The sequence below is a fragment of the Pempheris klunzingeri genome, chromosome 9 (genome assembly GCF_042242105.1).
Source record: "Pempheris klunzingeri isolate RE-2024b chromosome 9, fPemKlu1.hap1, whole genome shotgun sequence".
In the NCBI taxonomy this organism is placed as follows: Eukaryota; Metazoa; Chordata; class Actinopteri; order Acropomatiformes; family Pempheridae; genus Pempheris; species Pempheris klunzingeri.
Window position 1 is genome coordinate 20147888 of NC_092020.1, and position 17205 is coordinate 20165092.

General features: G+C 39.1%; 1 protein-coding gene across 1 annotated transcript in view; it reads left to right on the forward strand.

The window, feature by feature from the left end:
• The window catches only part of pde6a (phosphodiesterase 6A, cGMP-specific, rod, alpha), a 32899-nt gene extending 16450 nt beyond the window's left edge, over positions 1 to 16449 (forward strand). The window contains exons 11-25 of the mRNA XM_070836365.1: positions 2303 to 2350; positions 4095 to 4244; positions 5475 to 5618; positions 6094 to 6159; positions 6517 to 6663; positions 7359 to 7466; positions 8104 to 8213; positions 9800 to 9887; positions 10217 to 10317; positions 10411 to 10518; positions 10617 to 10680; positions 13177 to 13251; positions 15140 to 15223; positions 15511 to 15679; positions 15983 to 16449. Coding sequence (XP_070692466.1) covers positions 2303 to 2350; positions 4095 to 4244; positions 5475 to 5618; positions 6094 to 6159; positions 6517 to 6663; positions 7359 to 7466; positions 8104 to 8213; positions 9800 to 9887; positions 10217 to 10317; positions 10411 to 10518; positions 10617 to 10680; positions 13177 to 13251; positions 15140 to 15223; positions 15511 to 15679; positions 15983 to 16026 — 1506 coding nt within the window. The 3' untranslated portion in view covers positions 16027 to 16449. The remainder of the gene's footprint in view (positions 1 to 2302; positions 2351 to 4094; positions 4245 to 5474; positions 5619 to 6093; positions 6160 to 6516; positions 6664 to 7358; positions 7467 to 8103; positions 8214 to 9799; positions 9888 to 10216; positions 10318 to 10410; positions 10519 to 10616; positions 10681 to 13176; positions 13252 to 15139; positions 15224 to 15510; positions 15680 to 15982) is intronic.
• Positions 16450 to 17205: the final 756 nt, after the last annotated feature.

Genomic DNA, 17205 nt, shown 5'->3' on the forward strand with positions numbered 1-17205 from the left:
AAGGCGCCGTACAAATCCAAGTTATTATCATGAATGCTTAATATGAAATGCTTAAATTGGCTTTGCAAATGTTTTATGAGGAAGGAAAAGTTAGTTCGTTTTGTGAGAAACACTGAATGTACACACAACTTTCGTTTATTTACAAGAAAACTCCACAGGCCCCCCTGTAAGTCGGTGTTAATAGCCATCAACTCTGTGCTTTCTGAGCACATTTAAGGTGTCAAAGCATATTCCATCACTCTTTCTCAATTTAGTAAATGGTAAATGGACTGTGTGAATTTTGTAGACGTCTAACCTTTCTGACAGAAATATTTCATAAGGCTGCTGTAAGTTAGTTCCCTCAAAAGCCCTAAATCTGACCAGACCATCTGAGGACAAGAGGTATAATCAGATTTGAATTTAAGGCATCTAGCTCTCACATTTACATTAAGTTACAATGAGTTAATGAAGGGCGCTTTTGTGTGTCATGTGTCACACAGTGACCGAGGATATTGAATATGTGACCTTTCAATAACTACTCAGCTACCCCAGAGCCCAAAACATGTATGAATTAAACAACAACATGAATAATTAATGAAAGGCCACTGGCCAGTGCGCAGGTTGAATACAAAGAGTGGCAGATCTATTCAGCAAGCCAACTTAAAAACAGTAATAACGACAACAACTTAAGTGATGCAAAACAGAATTTATTTGACCATTTTACAGCAGATTTTATCAAACAAGTGGAACAGAAAATCCCAACACAAGGTCTTTTTGGGACTAAAAGTCACACAATCATAAATGCAGAACTGTCTTGCTCTAATAATACAACGGAAAAACAGAGCTGAAACTGTGCAGACAAGCCTTAAAGGCATATTGAGCCAATCCTTGCAATATTTTTTTTAAATTTGACATTTTTTCCACTACTAAAGATAAGCCTGGCAATTTTACCAATTGTCTCTGCATACATATAAACCAATTTAGAATCACTTTTATGATTTTCAAAGTCAAATACAAGTTGAGGTTTGAATACAAATTAAGGCGAAACTACAGTGAGGAGGACATTATTTCCATTTAACTTCTACTTTTTCCTTGTCTATCACTCCTTTTGAGCTAACCATCTTTACAGTTACCAAAACTAAACCATAATAATTTAAACCAAACATTTATGGATTTAAGAAGATTGCTTCCTAAGCAGCATCTTAGAAAACCCCAAATTTACACACATTTATATGTACAATTAGTAGCAAACTAGCATATACACAAGATTTACATCAATCAATCAATCAATTTTTATTTATATAGCGCCAATTCATAACGATATCTCAACTCTGATTTAGTCTAGCAGATATTAATGGACGTTGTATGGTGAAATTAAGGATCATCTTTACGTGCTTTATCACTTATTGTGAGCATAAATGTTGTCCAGCATTATTTCAGTCATGTAATGTTTTCAAAATCAGTGAGTGTGTCCTGATTCAACCAAAACTTTTATTTTGAACAAAATTCTTGTCATCGTTTACTCTGACTTAGTGGACAACTTTCTCTTCAGCTGTGCAGGAGTCCTTGTAAAACCAGTGTCCTTTTATAATGTCTTTATTTCAAAGGATCTTCATTGGAGGCTGCAGGTGGTCAGACGAGCAGAACACCATTAGGCCTTATTACACAGTTGTCAGTGTGCACACAGTTGTGGAAATGAAAAGTGCTCAGCCACACGCTGCTATGATGTATAATTGTAATTTCTGCAGCCGTTGTAATTAATCACAGTGTGCTTTTCCCAAACCGCTGAGCGTGCCGTCGCTCATCTATCTATCCCTCCTGCTTCATCCCTGTCTGTCCTCCTCCTGTCCTGTCCTTTCATTGTCTTTGGCGCTTGCCATTTTTCAACTCTACATCATCTTTCCTCCCACATCTTCTTCTTTTTTTTCCCTCCTATTCTACATCATGTAAGAGGAGAAAACTTAATTTTTCCACTGAGCCACCTTCTATAAGCTGATGGGAAAAAGACATGGCAGTTTGACACTAATGGCTTTGGATGCACCACAAGAGATTTTGATTCCCTGTGGGGCAAAACAACTTTGTCAGCTTTGAACATGACACATATGAGTTCTCATGTGAGAACATGAGAACAAATATGACAGCTTCTTATTTTTGCAATGCCCTTACTCTGGGAATTAATTTTGTTTTCAAATTCAAGGTATAAACATTAGAATTCTTCTCATCACGAGAATCAAATCCCCCCCCTTCCTCCGACAATGTAGCCACTCATCAATTATCGACGTCCTCAACTCTGTTAACTCTTCTTGTTTTCCTTTTTCAACAGATTTGCAACATAATGAATGCAGCTGAGGATGATTTTTTCAACTTCCAGGTAAGATGGTTGCAACTTTTTTCAAGGTAGCACTGGTTAAGAGACAAAAAAAAACCCACAAACCACTCAGCTGCAACAACAGAGTAATACAAGCAAGATAAAAACCACATACACACCAACATGTGTCAGTTTTTCTTCAGCATGCTCTTAAAAACACCTCACTGGACTTACAGGTCTCTGACACAGTTATCTCTGTGTCTTCATCTTCTATGGACGTCTGCAGACACTAGAATTCATTAAACTCTTGCTACTTTGCTTCCAAAATTGATTTAATGTGCAGGCAAATGAAAATGTCCTAATTAATAACTGAAATCTGAATAGGCACACTCGTCCACAGGGAAGTACAAATATGATCCATCCACAACATCAGTTTTAATTTATAATTTTTCTTGTCATACATTTAGTTATCCTGGAGAGAATATACTCAAAGCTGCCGTTTGTATCACGTTCATATCCTTATGTACATTAACACCATTTGTTGAACAATTTGTCCCATTATCTGCACTCAGATTTTTTTCCGTAAAGCAATAGATGACATTGACATTTCGAAGTCAGATCACAGTAATTTCATCATGTGTAAACCACTACTCTTGAGTTAGGGTTAGGTCTTAGAATATATGCTGAAATAACGTATTAAAAATCACCTTAGCAATATAATGGACTCTCATGTACCATGAAAGACCGCCAGGGAACAATCGACAGGAATGATTGTGGTATATAGTGCTGCAGTAACTGAATAGATGACATGTTCCTCATTCTCTGCTCTCCTTAGTTTGAATTAGAGCTATAAAGCACCCATTGTATTTATTCTTATTACACCCTGTTCCTGACACAGTGGTAGCCATTGTTCCTGCTCATACATCAATCCTAGTGCTGACAATTAGGGTCTGAATGTTACCATGAAAATCCACTGATTCTCTTTCTCAGTTTGATCTCAGTGTGTGTTCATTCATTGAGATCCGGGAGTTATTTTGGTACTATGTGTTGTAACTAATTTCATGAGCAAGCTAAGGAATAGTTTAGGTCACGTAACTTATGTTGTTCAGTACGCTAGTGCATTGCAGTGTTGCATTCTGGTCTTAATGCTCCTCTGATTGCAGAAATCAGTCTGTTGGTGTGTCCCAAAGCCATACTACATAGTAATTCTATGCTGTCCTGTATGTACTATATACTAATTATCAAAGCACAGTTTTTAAACAGTGAATATTCAAAAATCAGATGTCACTCAAACCAAACTTTGGATTTTCACTTCTAATGAAATTACTATCATGTCTGCTCTTCATTTTGTCACTTTTCCAGTCTGAACATACTACACGACAGTTATGCCTGAACTCTGTGAAGGATGAAAATATTTTATTCATCTAGTTCGTCATCACGTAACACAAGACTTTTCTGGTTTTATTTTTTCCTAAACATTAACATTAGCTGTGTAGCTGTAAACATTTCCAACTGAAGTGTAGCAGTAGTTCATCAAAAGTGAAACATCAGCTGCTGCTGCTGTTGATTTTGGGGGCAGCGAGCAGTGAATTATTGATTCCCTTTCACATTTCCCCTGAATGTAGAAGGTCATGTTACATTTTTGTAAGTTTCGTGCTTTCCTCATCATAATCACGATCAAAGAATTGTAAAAATGTGCCCCTACATTAGGCTACTGCCTTAAACATATCAAAGTGATAATGAAGCTGATTGTGATGTGTAGTAATAGAAATAATGCATGCTGAACTCTGTGTGTGTTTGTACACAGAGAGAGCCCCTGGACGACTCTGGCTGGACCATTAAGAACATTCTGTCTCTGCCAATCGTCAACAAGAAAGAAGAGATAGTGGGTGTGGCCACCTTCTATAACAGAAAGGATGGGAAACCCTTTGATGAAATGGACGAAACACTGATGGAGGTACGGGCTGTGTGTGTGTGTGTGTGTGTGTGTGGCAGCACTGAGTCACTGGTTTATAAATACACTCAGACCATTCGGAGTGTCTACATTATTTATCATTGGGCCTGGAGGCTCTCTACTGAAGTTTCTCTATGTGCCTCTCTGCTCAGAATTCAGTTAAAATACACATCATGACAGTTTGATCCTCAAGTGCTCCTTAAAATCAAAGTAGTTTGAGGCAGCAGTCTTCATTTAGACATTTGAATATGACTGGCTAATCTTTAATTGCTCCGCTGCAAAAGTGATTTGACCAAAATCCAGCGGTTCTGATGTAGTGACGTTTGCCAAACAAACTGACAGTGGTGGAAGGTAACTTTTATTCAAGTACAATTATGATTATAAGATACTTGAGCCTTTATACATGAAGTGAATTTATATTGGTTTGTTTAAAACCAATATAAGGAAATGCTCCACTACATTTATTTGGCATCTATAGTTACACCAATTACTTTGCAGATTAAGATTTTACACCCAACATACGATCAACATAAAATGCAGCATACAAATGCAACATAAAAGTAGTTTCACCGTGATGTTGCAACATTAAAATGCTGCTTCCACATTAATTCACCGGCAATGATAGCTCAATAACAATAATAGTGGGGCTGATAGGCAAAGCAATTATGCATTTTATGACTAAAGCAAGACAGTTTCAACATATAATCTAAATACCCCAAGGTTTTATTTCAGACATGGACGCCATTTGTATCTTTGTCCCGCTTTTGTTCATGTTCAGAGTTTACAACAGTTTTGTGCAGTCTGTGTGATAAAAGCATAAAAATAAAACATAATTGACGTATATCGTCTTTACGCCTGCAGAAAAGTGTGAATATAATTCAAAATTTTGTTTGCCTACAGGAGGTTAGAAATAAACAACATGGTTCACAGAAACACTGGAGAGTCACAAACTGCACAATACGTTCTCTTTACGACCTTATCTTCTCCATTATAAGTGATAACGCTCCCGTACATTTTATTGAAGTTTCACATTTAAGTTTTTCACATTGTGGTGTTGCAACTTTTACTCAAGTAAAGGACAGACAGTTTTATCTCATTTATGTAGTTGTTTTTATATGTTTTCAACACTTCAACCCTTTTTTGTTTTCAACACTTTCAACAGTAATAGGCTATTAACTCTCTCTCTCTTTCTTTCTCTCTCTCTCTCACACACAAACACACACCTGTGTCCAGTCTCTGACGCAGTTCCTGGGCTGGTCAGTGCTGAACACTGACACCTATGACAGGATGAACAAGCTGGAGAACAGGAAGGACATCTTCCAGGACATGGTGATGTACCACGTCAAATGTCGCAAGGATGAAATCCAGAATGTTCTGGTTAGTAATAACATCGAATGGAACATTTTAATAGACGTTTTATAATAGCAGTTGTTTTAATGTTGAAAGTAAATAAAAACCACATCCAGTGCTTCCAGGATGAGATGAAGAATGTATTCTTAAGTAAATGGAGAAAAAAAGCGGGAGACGGAGCGCACTAGTTACACCGGGAATGTAATTCCCAACCCTGCAGAGTTGGTGCTTGCTTTATCCTTTTGATATTTGTGCTAGACAGAACAAAACCAGTCAGTTTTGAACCAGTCAGTTGATGTCAAAGATATGAATAAGAGGTGAGCATCGTTTTTAAACCGAAATAAGCTGTCAGATTTTCTATGAGGTGATTTGTCAATGGACAAGGAGAGACAGAGGGAACAAAAGCAGAGAGATGACCTGGTTTGACCTTAGATCAGGAGTCAGTTGATTGATGCTGAACCGTTTCATCCAAGGTGAGCGTTGATGATGTGTGTTTCCCCAGAATACCAGGGAGAGATGGGGGAAGGAGCCGGATGAGTGTGAGGAGGAGGAGCTCCAGGAGATTCTGGTAAACAACGACAAAAGAAAAAAGAAGAAAATCCTGAAGTAGATGCACAAAAAGCAAATGCATTTCCCCCGATACAAAATGATTCTGTCAAGGTGGAGAGAAACGTGGGAGTTTGAAGTTGGTTATGAAGTAAAAACCACTTTTATTAACCCTGTAACCTTTTGGTTATCATGTAAGGTTTCTCATTTTCCGGCTTTTCCACCACAGTATGGGACAGTTTCGTTCTTCTATCTTCAAGATTTATTCTACATGTGTCAATAATCTTTATTAATAATTATATTTATTCTACATGCATAAATAATCTCACAAGAAATCTACAACATGAATTTATATTGATTTGACAATCTCTCACCACAGTCAGAGGTCTTGCCAAACTCGAAGAAGGCCGAGATCTTCGAGTTTCACTTCTATGACATCCATCACTCTGAAGTGGAGCTGGTGAAATGCGGTATCAAGATGTACTACGAGTTGAAAGTGGTGGACAAGTTTCACATTCCCAGAGAGGTGGGTGGCGGTGACATTCTTCTCACATTTGATAAGTAAATTTTTCGTAATATGCATCTCAAAGGGCTGCAATGTCACAGTGGAGATTCAGGAAGTTGGAAGCTCCTGTCATACTGCTTTGTAATGCATTAAATGATGCTTTGACAAAAGAGTCCCAATAAAAACGGTGGATTTAGATCTGAAATGACATCTGTCTCAATTAGGGCTTTTGAAATATGGTAGAAATCATTTTTACAATATTAAAAAGTATATTTTCTGATAGTAGTGTATCACGATTGCAAGATTACACATAAAATAATCAAATCGATGCTCAAAGCAGTGTTCGCCTGTCATGCCGTACATGTGACCAAAGTCTTAATTACAGCTTGCTCAGAATCATTCATTTATAATAATAACAATAATAACACAAGGTCCTATAATCACATTGGGATTCAGTTCAAGTCAAACGGTGAGGATACAGTGAGAGAAGTGAAAAATTGTTGCACGGACATGCAGCATTAAGTCAAACACATAGATTGATGTTCTTTTCTCCCTGAAATGAAACCATTTGTTTATTGAGCAATGATGTTGCAAAATTTTAAAACGGTGTCGTATTTCACAGAGCTTTTTATCTGTGGTTGTTTATTTATGTTTCCCTTTTTTAAATCGTCATGTTAAACGTTAAAAAGCTGTGTGTGTGTGTGTGTGTTCTGCAGGCCCTGGTGAGGTTCATTTACTCTCTCAGCAAAGGCTACAGGAGGATCACCTACCACAACTGGAGACACGGATTCAATGTCGGACAGACCATGTTCACCCTGCTGATGGTCAGACACACAGATAAACTGACTCACTCTTCCACCCCCCTCTCCTTCCATCTCCCTCTTCTCCCTAAGGACTCATCAATCCCTCACCTCCTACATTCAATCTTTTCGTCCTCCTCTCTCTGGTACACCCATTCCTCTCCTCCTTTCCCTCATCTTTCCTCATCAGTCACCCTTCCTTTTCCTCCTCCTCTCTCTGACTCAAAGTAATAAGCATTCTCTCTCCCCCTCTTTCATTCCCTGTATTATCGTCTGGAATGTATTGTATATGCGATCATACTTGTCGGTGTGAATTGTATGCTTGTGGGTGTTTGTGTGTAAATGAGAGAGATAATGAAGTGTGTCTGTAAATGAAAAGTGAGTTAGTGTTGCCTGAACTGGTCATTAATAAGAAAACCAGTGAGTGTCGTTATTGTTTATGAACATACAGCCCATATGGGGAAACCCAGCCTGTGTGTGTGTGTGTGTGTGTGTGTGTGCACACATGCATGCGTGTGTGCAGACTTTTTTTTAACATAACTCATTGTTACAGCTCAATGAATAGTGATTGCATACATAGTCACTTGTGTACAAGTGACCCTATAAATAAACCATCTATCCCCTCTTTCCTTTTCTGACTTGTGTGTGTTTGTGGTCTTAGACTGGTGATCTGAAGCGTTACTACACGGACCTGGAGTGTATGGCCATGGTGACCGCTGGCTTGTGTCATGACATTGACCACAGAGGGACCAACAATCTCTACCAGATGAAGTAAGAGCTACAGGGGGGAAGAAAAGGAAGAAGAATGGGGGTGTTTCAGCGTTTTAATCATATATATATATATATATATATATGTATATATATATATATATATATATATATAATATTTGTGGTGAAATACATTCTTAGAGAGAATAATCATTTAGACAAAACAAATCTCAGTAACACAAGTTGTTTCATAATACATTAGTTTAATCTTAAGGCTATAAGGAAGTAGAAGAAGTATGCAAAACTAGCTTTCTTGAGCAATAAGTGAAACATAAATGAGCTCCATCAATCAACTCCGCCAACATATCCAGTAATTACAAACACAATGTTGAAACAAACATAAGAGCATACCTCATGTCGACTCAACCTTCTTCTCTTGACTTAGTCTTCAGAAATATTTCTTTGCAGCAATAACCCAGCTTCCTCCATTTAGCCTGGCAGGTGTGGAGGGCACCTCCTAACTACCCAAACACAGTGCAACAATATGTTGGTTTCACACAGAATTAACATATATTAATTTCTGTATTTGTTATTCGTATTTAGTCTTGATTAACCAAAAATATTCACTCAAGAACGTAAATTATTCTTATATTTAATTATTAAATGAAGCGAAATGGCATAACTGCCTCTGATGGCAGCCTCAGCTTCTGACATACGGACGTGTAGAGCTAGTCATTTTAGAAGTTATTAATGATTTAACTAAGCTGTCTTTTGTGATTTTAGCCAATATGATTAGAATCGACACCAACTGTTTAGTTACAGTATGTATTTTTTTCGTATTAACGTGGTTTTTGGTGCTTTAGGTTAGGGGTGTGGTTGTTTCTGCAAAACTGTATTTATTTAGCTCAGAGGCTCTTGGGATTCATCGAACTGCAAATATTAGAATCAGTCTGAGAACACCGAGGCTTTCACAATATTTGGCTTCAAGGTTTGATAAACGAGAACATAAAGGTTGCTGAGGCGAAAAGAGACTAGCTGAGTAACAAGTACTTTCAACAAAGAGCCTACAAAATACAATACCTGCACATTGTTGTAGCTCACAAGTGATTTCTCTTTGGTCGGGGAGAGCTACCGCTAGACATAGCAGGCACTTTTAAGTCTAATAGGACTTGCCGTGCAGACAACTGTAAACTAAGGGAAAAACATGTCAAATGAGAAAAAAGCTCATTAAATTCAATACGGACAGCAATAAGAGAAATATTATGATGCTTTACATATAAGATTTTATTAATCACTTACTGCAGCAGTGATGCAATTAATTTCATTTTGGAAATCAGACTTATTGGTTATTCTGAGACCCTTTCATAGACTCAAAGTGACAGCAGCCACTCCTCCTATGTACAAACGCGCTGACCTCAGCATGTTAGTTGAAGGTAATGTCAGTTCACTGAGAACATCAGTGAGCTGATATTGACCAGATACACCTCCAGCTGCTCTGCTCCGCCTGCTGATGGATGAGCTAATGAGAGCCGCCATTAGCCGTGGACACAGCAGGCCTGGCCCACCCTGGGTTTAACATGCATGATTTATCATAGTGTAACCTCCCTGTGTGTGTGTGTGTGTGTGTGTGTGTGCGCGCGCGCTTCCAGGTCTGGTAATCCTCTGGCGAAGCTTCATGGCTCCTCCATCTTGGAAAGACACCATCTGGACATTGGAAAGACTCTGCTGAGAGATGACGTATGCTGCAGAATACACACACACACACACACACATGCATAAAGGGGGATACATAAATATAAACAACCAAAGCCCCACCCCTCTCTTTGGAAGCCTTTGTTAAACTACCAACTCAGTGAAGACAAAAAGAAAAATGTTTGAAATAATTGAAAATGATCATTTTTATTCCACTGTTACTTTACCAGATATGCTGGATTATCACTCCAGTCTTGAATATAAGAACCTCAACCTTTGGGATCAGCCCGCTCCCTCACAGGCACCTCTCCTCATACATTCTGAAGCTTGCCTTTTTGAGAAATGACTATTTTTGCCTTTCTCTTGTGTTTCAGGCATTGAACATTTACCAGAATCTCAACCGGCGTCAGCACGATACCGTCATCCACCTCATGGACATCGCCATTATCGCCACTGACCTGGCTCTCTACTTTAAGTCAGTACAGCAGCATGCGAATACATGAACACAGCTATTTATTGATCAAACAATTGGAGCTGTTGTTATTGGATTTTATTTGTTTCCGTGCAGGAAGAGGACGATGTTCCAGAAGATCGTGGACCAGTCCAAGACCTACGAGAACTGGAACGACTGGACCAAATACATGATGCTGGAGACCACACGCAAAGAGATTGTCATGTAGGCACAAATTAACACACACACACACACACACACACAGGAAGGTACTAACAGAGATATGCAGACATACAGATCTCAGTCGTGTGTTGTGTTTCTAGGGCCATGATGATGACTGCTTGTGACCTGTCTGCCATCGCCAAACCGTGGGAGATTCAGAGCAAGGTACACATTTGTGCGGTCTCTACAAAAGGTCCCTCTCATACTTCAGAGTAGTAGTTATAAAATAGCTCTCCAGCCTCACTAACATCCAGCCGTTCACAGTAATGGGACACACACTCGTACATAGGCTCCTGGAGAGGCTCTGTGAGAGGGGAGCCCATGATAAAGTAGACAGAGAATGACATTTTGTCAGCGCTGCCATTTCTCTCGGCAGCGTTCAGCAGTGATTCCTGACGGCCTCATGCATCAAATGCAAGTTGGCGCTTTTCATTCTCCTCATCACTGCCTGGCAGGCTCAGCATTTTATTACAGTAAAATATCTAATATACACATCGCCATTGAGCCCGCACACACAGGCATATCAATAAGAACAGGAAGCGTCTCTGGCTGTTTGACAGCCATTGCTGGAGGGTAATTTTTTTTACCTTTATTTGTCTGCAAGTGACTGGTAATATATGCTCTCTTTCAGTTATGCCTGCTTCATTTTCTTAAACACACACATAAACTGGAGGCTCATAGCAATTTCATCATCATAGAACCCCAAAACAAAACCAGTAATGGTAATTTGAAGCACAGTTGGTGTAGTCTTGGTGATGAACAGAAAGCAAGTCGATACAACCCGATAGAGGTCGTCTATCGATGAAATCGTGAATGAGGAACTCTTGACAAAGTGACATCACTACGCCAAACTGTAGTCATGCTCAATGTTTTGTTTAAAGTGGGGTTATTGGTGAATACAAGGCTGTGACTAAGGCCTAACATTACTGAACTTTAGCTTTACAAAGTCAGCAAACAGCCTTACCTTTGTCCATGTTTTTTCCATCCAACGTCTTAACTAGAAGATGCCTACGCACGTTCCTCTCCAGATGATTTGGTCTAATGATTATCTGTCCAGCATGGCTAGAAATTTTTTTCTTTTTTGCGTTCACAAACGGAACAACAGTAGTCTAGTTGACTGAGGGCGACATAAACTGTTAATAGGTCTACTGTACTGACTCGGCTACATTATGAGCTATGTGCATTCTAATATTGAACAGAAAATTCCATCATATGAACATGAACTTGAACTGATTAATAATTATTACCATACCTAGCATTGTTATTGCAACATGTCATTTTTACTATACATTAACTGACAAGAAAATATCTGACTTCAGAACAGTTCAGTTACTCCTCCTGCATTGCACAACTACTGCCAATTAGGATACTCCACTTTTTATTTTTGGCAGATGTTTTTTTTCTAGTTTGATTTCACCTTTGTCCGCACCTGGTGAGTCAGCTCCACATCCCACACACACTGTCAGGGTATCTATCTACAGCACTGGCTGCCCTCCTGCGAATTGTGCTCCAAAAGCAGTTTGATGACTACTTCTCTCTTTTTAAAGTTGAATTCCACCCTGAGTGCAGTGATAACATATTATAGCTGTCGTGTGAAACCCTCTAAACTCTAGTTTTGGTGATTATCATGTGCCGTAACAAGAGCACATCTCTCTATTGTAGCTTTACTTTTTGATTTAAGTTGATAAGATCGGATTCCCACATAAGAATCATCAGTACATCAGTACAGATAAATTTTCAGTGTTTCAGAGTTTCAGTGATGATAGACAGCCCTCTCTCTACTCAGACAAAAGCTCTAGCTGCTTCATTCTTGATAAGATATTCCACTGACATCTTTATAGCTGGTATTATATTTTTTCACTCAGTTCTGCTTCCCACACACACAGAATATCTGTCTACAGGCTGCACCAGCCTCATGGCAATTGTTCCCCAAAACTGGCTTGGTGACTAAGTCATTCTAAAATGAGGTCTCTACCCTGAATACAGAATTCACATATTATTCACCAGATCTCACGTTGCTCCATTTTAGTTTTGAGAGGGCAGACAAACCAGGCTTTCATCTCATCAAGACACAAAGCCTGAAACTGCTTTGTGAGCTGCGAATAAGATTCTCACTCAGGGGACATTGGGAAAGCTTTATATGATGATTTTACGGGATGATTTACTACTTTTTGAAATGATTCTCAAGTCACGCCATGGAAATCGTGCCTGTTTCTTAAAGCAGAATTCCATCAGAACATGTAGTGCTGAAATCATTAATCTTACTTTGTAAACTGGAGGAAAATAAATCCAGGTTAACACTTTTCTCTGGTTCCTCAAGTATGATGACTTGCTACTTTTCACCTTCTATGTGCATTTAGCATCTTTGGGTTGCACAAAACAAGGAACTTAAAGATAACATGTTTGGCCCTGAACATGTGATGCTGTAGCCCTACAGTTACAGAAAAAACATATTGTCACTCGTGTTTTCAAACCTTGATCCCCAACTTAAAAACATCTTGGTTATTTGCTCAACCATCACACATGTTGCGTTTGTCCAGTGGACTCAAGCGATTATCAACATAACAGTTATGATTGTAAACGCTTGTTCTTTTGTCAATAGTGCCAATGAGACAAACTGCTTTTGACTGACATCTCAAACCATTTTGATTCACCCTCTAGGTGGCGCTGTCTGTCGCAGCAGAGTTCTGGGAGCAGGGAGACCTGGAGAGGACAGTCCTGGAGCAACAGCCCATCGTAAGGACACAAAGAGCATGATGCTCGTGAGATAGATGCTTAGAGAAGGTTTAGAGGGCTGGATGGAGGCGGCATCATTCCCTGGAGCAAAAATGCAGAACTTTCTCAAGCCCCAATGGTGCTGTAGTCGTGTTTACAGTCGACATCTGACATAAAAAAAATCGAGAATCAATAAAGCATAACATAATAATCACTCTATGGGTCATGGCAGGACGTAGGAAGACTAAAATATTAGCAAAAACATCTTGTTTGCTAAAATCTGAGGCTGATTCAACCTTTTCTTATAAATCTGATCTGGTTCTGTCACGTGTGATGTAATGATTTGATGCAATTTCATTGATTGCAGATTCATTAAATGAAACACTACATGTTGAAATATGATTTCAACAAATATGATTGTTTTTCTTAGAAACTAACACAAGTAAATTGTGTTTTTGATTCTGATTTGGCCATGATGACTTCTTTTGTTGTTGAAATATCCCCAAAACTGGTAGGTGGGCCTTTGAGCTTAGATAGTTTTGTTACATGAACTTTTCAATTATTATTTTGTCATTGTTTTGTTATTTATTGTTGTTTAATTTTTTTAAATCAGTTTGTGCCAGTAAGCAGCAAGTTTGAAGAGAGTAGGAAGAGGATTTGGTGGGTGGAAAAGAATCATGGGAATTAAGACAGGGCAAGACTCTCCTTGGGGCCTCAATTTGGGGTGAAGAGCAGGAAGGACACAATGAGAAAGAAGGAGAACAAGAGGCAGCAACGCAGCTGGAAGACGAAATGAAAAGACAGATTTAGTTCCCTGTGGCGGCGGCGCTGAGCGATGTACAGGCCATTATGTGGAGCACCGATACAGAAAGAGCGACTCTGTGGTCCTAACCCAGCCAACCGTACCCTCCCCTGGCTCTCTCTCCTCCATTCTGCCTCTGTCTCTCTCTCTTCTTGCACTGTTTCATTCCCTCATGTCCTTGAGACACTTGAAGTGCGAGAAGCACCATCCCACACTCTCACCTTACAGTGCTCCGAATTTAATAGCATCTGTGTCAGCAGGGAAAACTTTTCATTTTGATCAGTTTGTATTTTCCCAGCAGTCCATTCTGTGACTCATTGTGGTCTGACAAGAAAAAAAGACTTTGCAGAGGCTGCGACACTCGAACAATTTTATCAGGAAACGTAGGTGGGCAATTTCACCGGCAATTACAGCCAGAGTGAACTTTTCTCAGGGTTTTACAGTCAGAGCTGTGCTCACATTCGCATCGTTTGGGAAAGTAACACCATCATACATTATAGATGTAGATATAGAGTTTACACTTTTTGATTTAATTTTTTTTTCTTATACCAAGGAGCATTCACTCACTGCTGCTTTTAGGAAACTATTTGGGTTCCAGTTGGATGATTCTGTTATTTGAAATTTTTCTGGACAAACAGGGTGAATCAACAGTTACTCTCTTAGGGGAGAAGGAGCACTTTCTCTATATGCGATTGTTCTGTTGCTGGTAAAACTGGTGATTGTTTACAAGTGCATACAGTACAAAGACAAATGCAACACGGATCTCAAAGATGCATTAGTATTTGCATACGTTTAACAATATACAATAAGTAGTTTCAGCCAAGCTTTGTAGTTGAGAAATCCATTAAAAGCGTCCGTCTTTCTGTGCTTGTTTAAACTCCAAAGATTACCGGTGTGACAACACTTTATACACTTTGTTAAGGCCTTGATGTGTTTTTTTTATGCACAAATACCTTTGCAACAAGTTACATTAAAAAAGACAAATTGGTATTATGCTTGCAATATTCAATCATAGTACAGATCGAGGCGTTAAAATGCAAGGGGCTTTGCAGTATGGTTGGATCAGTATGCGTGAGTGCAATAAACACTTTTCTCTCTCTCCTTCAGCCCATGATGGACAGAACCAAATCAGCCGACCTGCCGAAAATGCAGTGTGGTTTCATCGACTTCGTTTGCGCTTTTGTATACAAGGTCAGACATCATCACACCACAGTAACACTCACTACACATCTTCTTTAACCTACCCAACATCCACTGCACTGAACACGAGCAGCTGGCTGAACTATTGATATTTACATGCAAGTGCGTGTATTGTTTTATTGTGGGTCAGGGGTGTGACTGCATTACCACAATCAACTGTGTTCCAACCTTCATTTGTTGGTGTTATATTCAAATGATTTAATACATGTTGTATGTAAAAACTATTGATTTGAGGTGATTTGATTTGTGTTGACTTGTCTTCCTCTCCTGCTCATCAGGAGTTTAGTCGTTTCCATGTGGAGATTACCCCCATGCTGGACCGCCTGCTGAACAACAGGAAGGAGTGGAACGCCCTGAAGGAGGTGCACGAGGCCAAGCTGGCTGAACTTGAGGAGGCCAAGAAGGCTAAGGAGGAGCAAGATCAGAAAGTTGCAGCAACAAAACAAGGTAGGAGGACATGTGAACACACACTGTCACATCACACTTTCTATTTCACGTAGGATCTAAATGTCTCTGATCCTAAACAGTCCATGTGTCAGTTTTGAAGTACATTTGAGTGAGAATTGTGTGCTAAAACTGCTGCTTAGTAACCATAATAGCACAGAGAGACGTATAAATACACACATAGAGGTGTATGTAGTTTTGAATTTATTTTTCATATCACTTTAAATGATAGAAAATAACTTCCTCTTTGCTTTTCTGTTTTTTCCTTTCCTTTTTCCTTTGTTCTTTCTTTCCTTCACCCTGCAGCGTCTGCATCCCAGGCACAATCAAAGACTTGTATTATCAGCTAGAGATGCTACAACCTTACCAGGTTGCTTGCTACATGGTTGTGGTCCATAGCTGGGTTTCCCTGGGTTTTTGACATCTCATCTGAAAGATCCAGTTTACAGAGAACAAATCTCTCGCTTCAAAATACCTTTCACAGTTATCTCCTATTTATTGCTGTCCGTCTCGTCTTTTCTCTGTCCTGTTTTCATTCTGCACTGCTTATTCCTGTCCATTCTTTGATATTGTGTAACTTATTAGTTATATTATTATTAGATGCACTTGGCCTGATGGTGTGTTCAGGTGTTTGTGAGAAGCTCCAGCATTTCAACATTTGAGAGTCACTTACCGAGACGCATTACACACTCCAAGCTACGTATCACACCAACAATAAGGAAACACGGAATTTGTCAAAATCTGGAAGCTCCTTACGTTCAAAGTGTTCCTGAAGTGTTGAATGTCAGTTAGACCTTCCTAATACACTCAGTTTCCAGAACAGTCACTTTAAACAGATTATAATGCTGCACTGACATTAACTGAAAGCAGCAGCTGCTGTGCTGCTTTCTGTGCTATAAAAATGTTCTGCAGAAGTGTTACAATACACAGTCTGTTGAGTAGTTAATGGGCTAAAGCATGAAAAGCATCAGTTTGTTCCTTCAAGAGTCAATTTAAAGTACCCATGATAATGGCTGGTGGATTATCGGCAGATGGACCAGATGAAACCTGATTAAACTTAATACTTCAGGATCAGCTGGCATATTCAATGTATGTGCTTTAGAATAATAGTTTGCGCAAAACGCTTTTGAATTTGAAACAAAATGGAATTTGGTTGAATTTCTGGTGGTTCACAGCAGGATGGGAGTAGCAAAATGTTGTAAAAAAAAAATGCAGTCTGAGGAAGTGAGAAAATCTTTCTAACTTGAAAGATGGAGGCACTTGACTCGACCAGGCAAATATATGCTCATTGTTGCGTAAGACGATTATGAATTATGTCAAGAAAATGAAAATAATGTCAAAATAGATCTAAGACAATCGATGGTATTTTGGTATTTTAAGGTATTTTGCTTAATATCGTGGATTTTGTAGATGTAGATCCATTTTGATGCAGTTTTATAAACACAGAGAGGGAAACAACTGCGATCCTCACAGGTAACTTCCCTTACTGGGTTTGTCAAACGGTGTCTGGTAATCAAATGTCAATTATT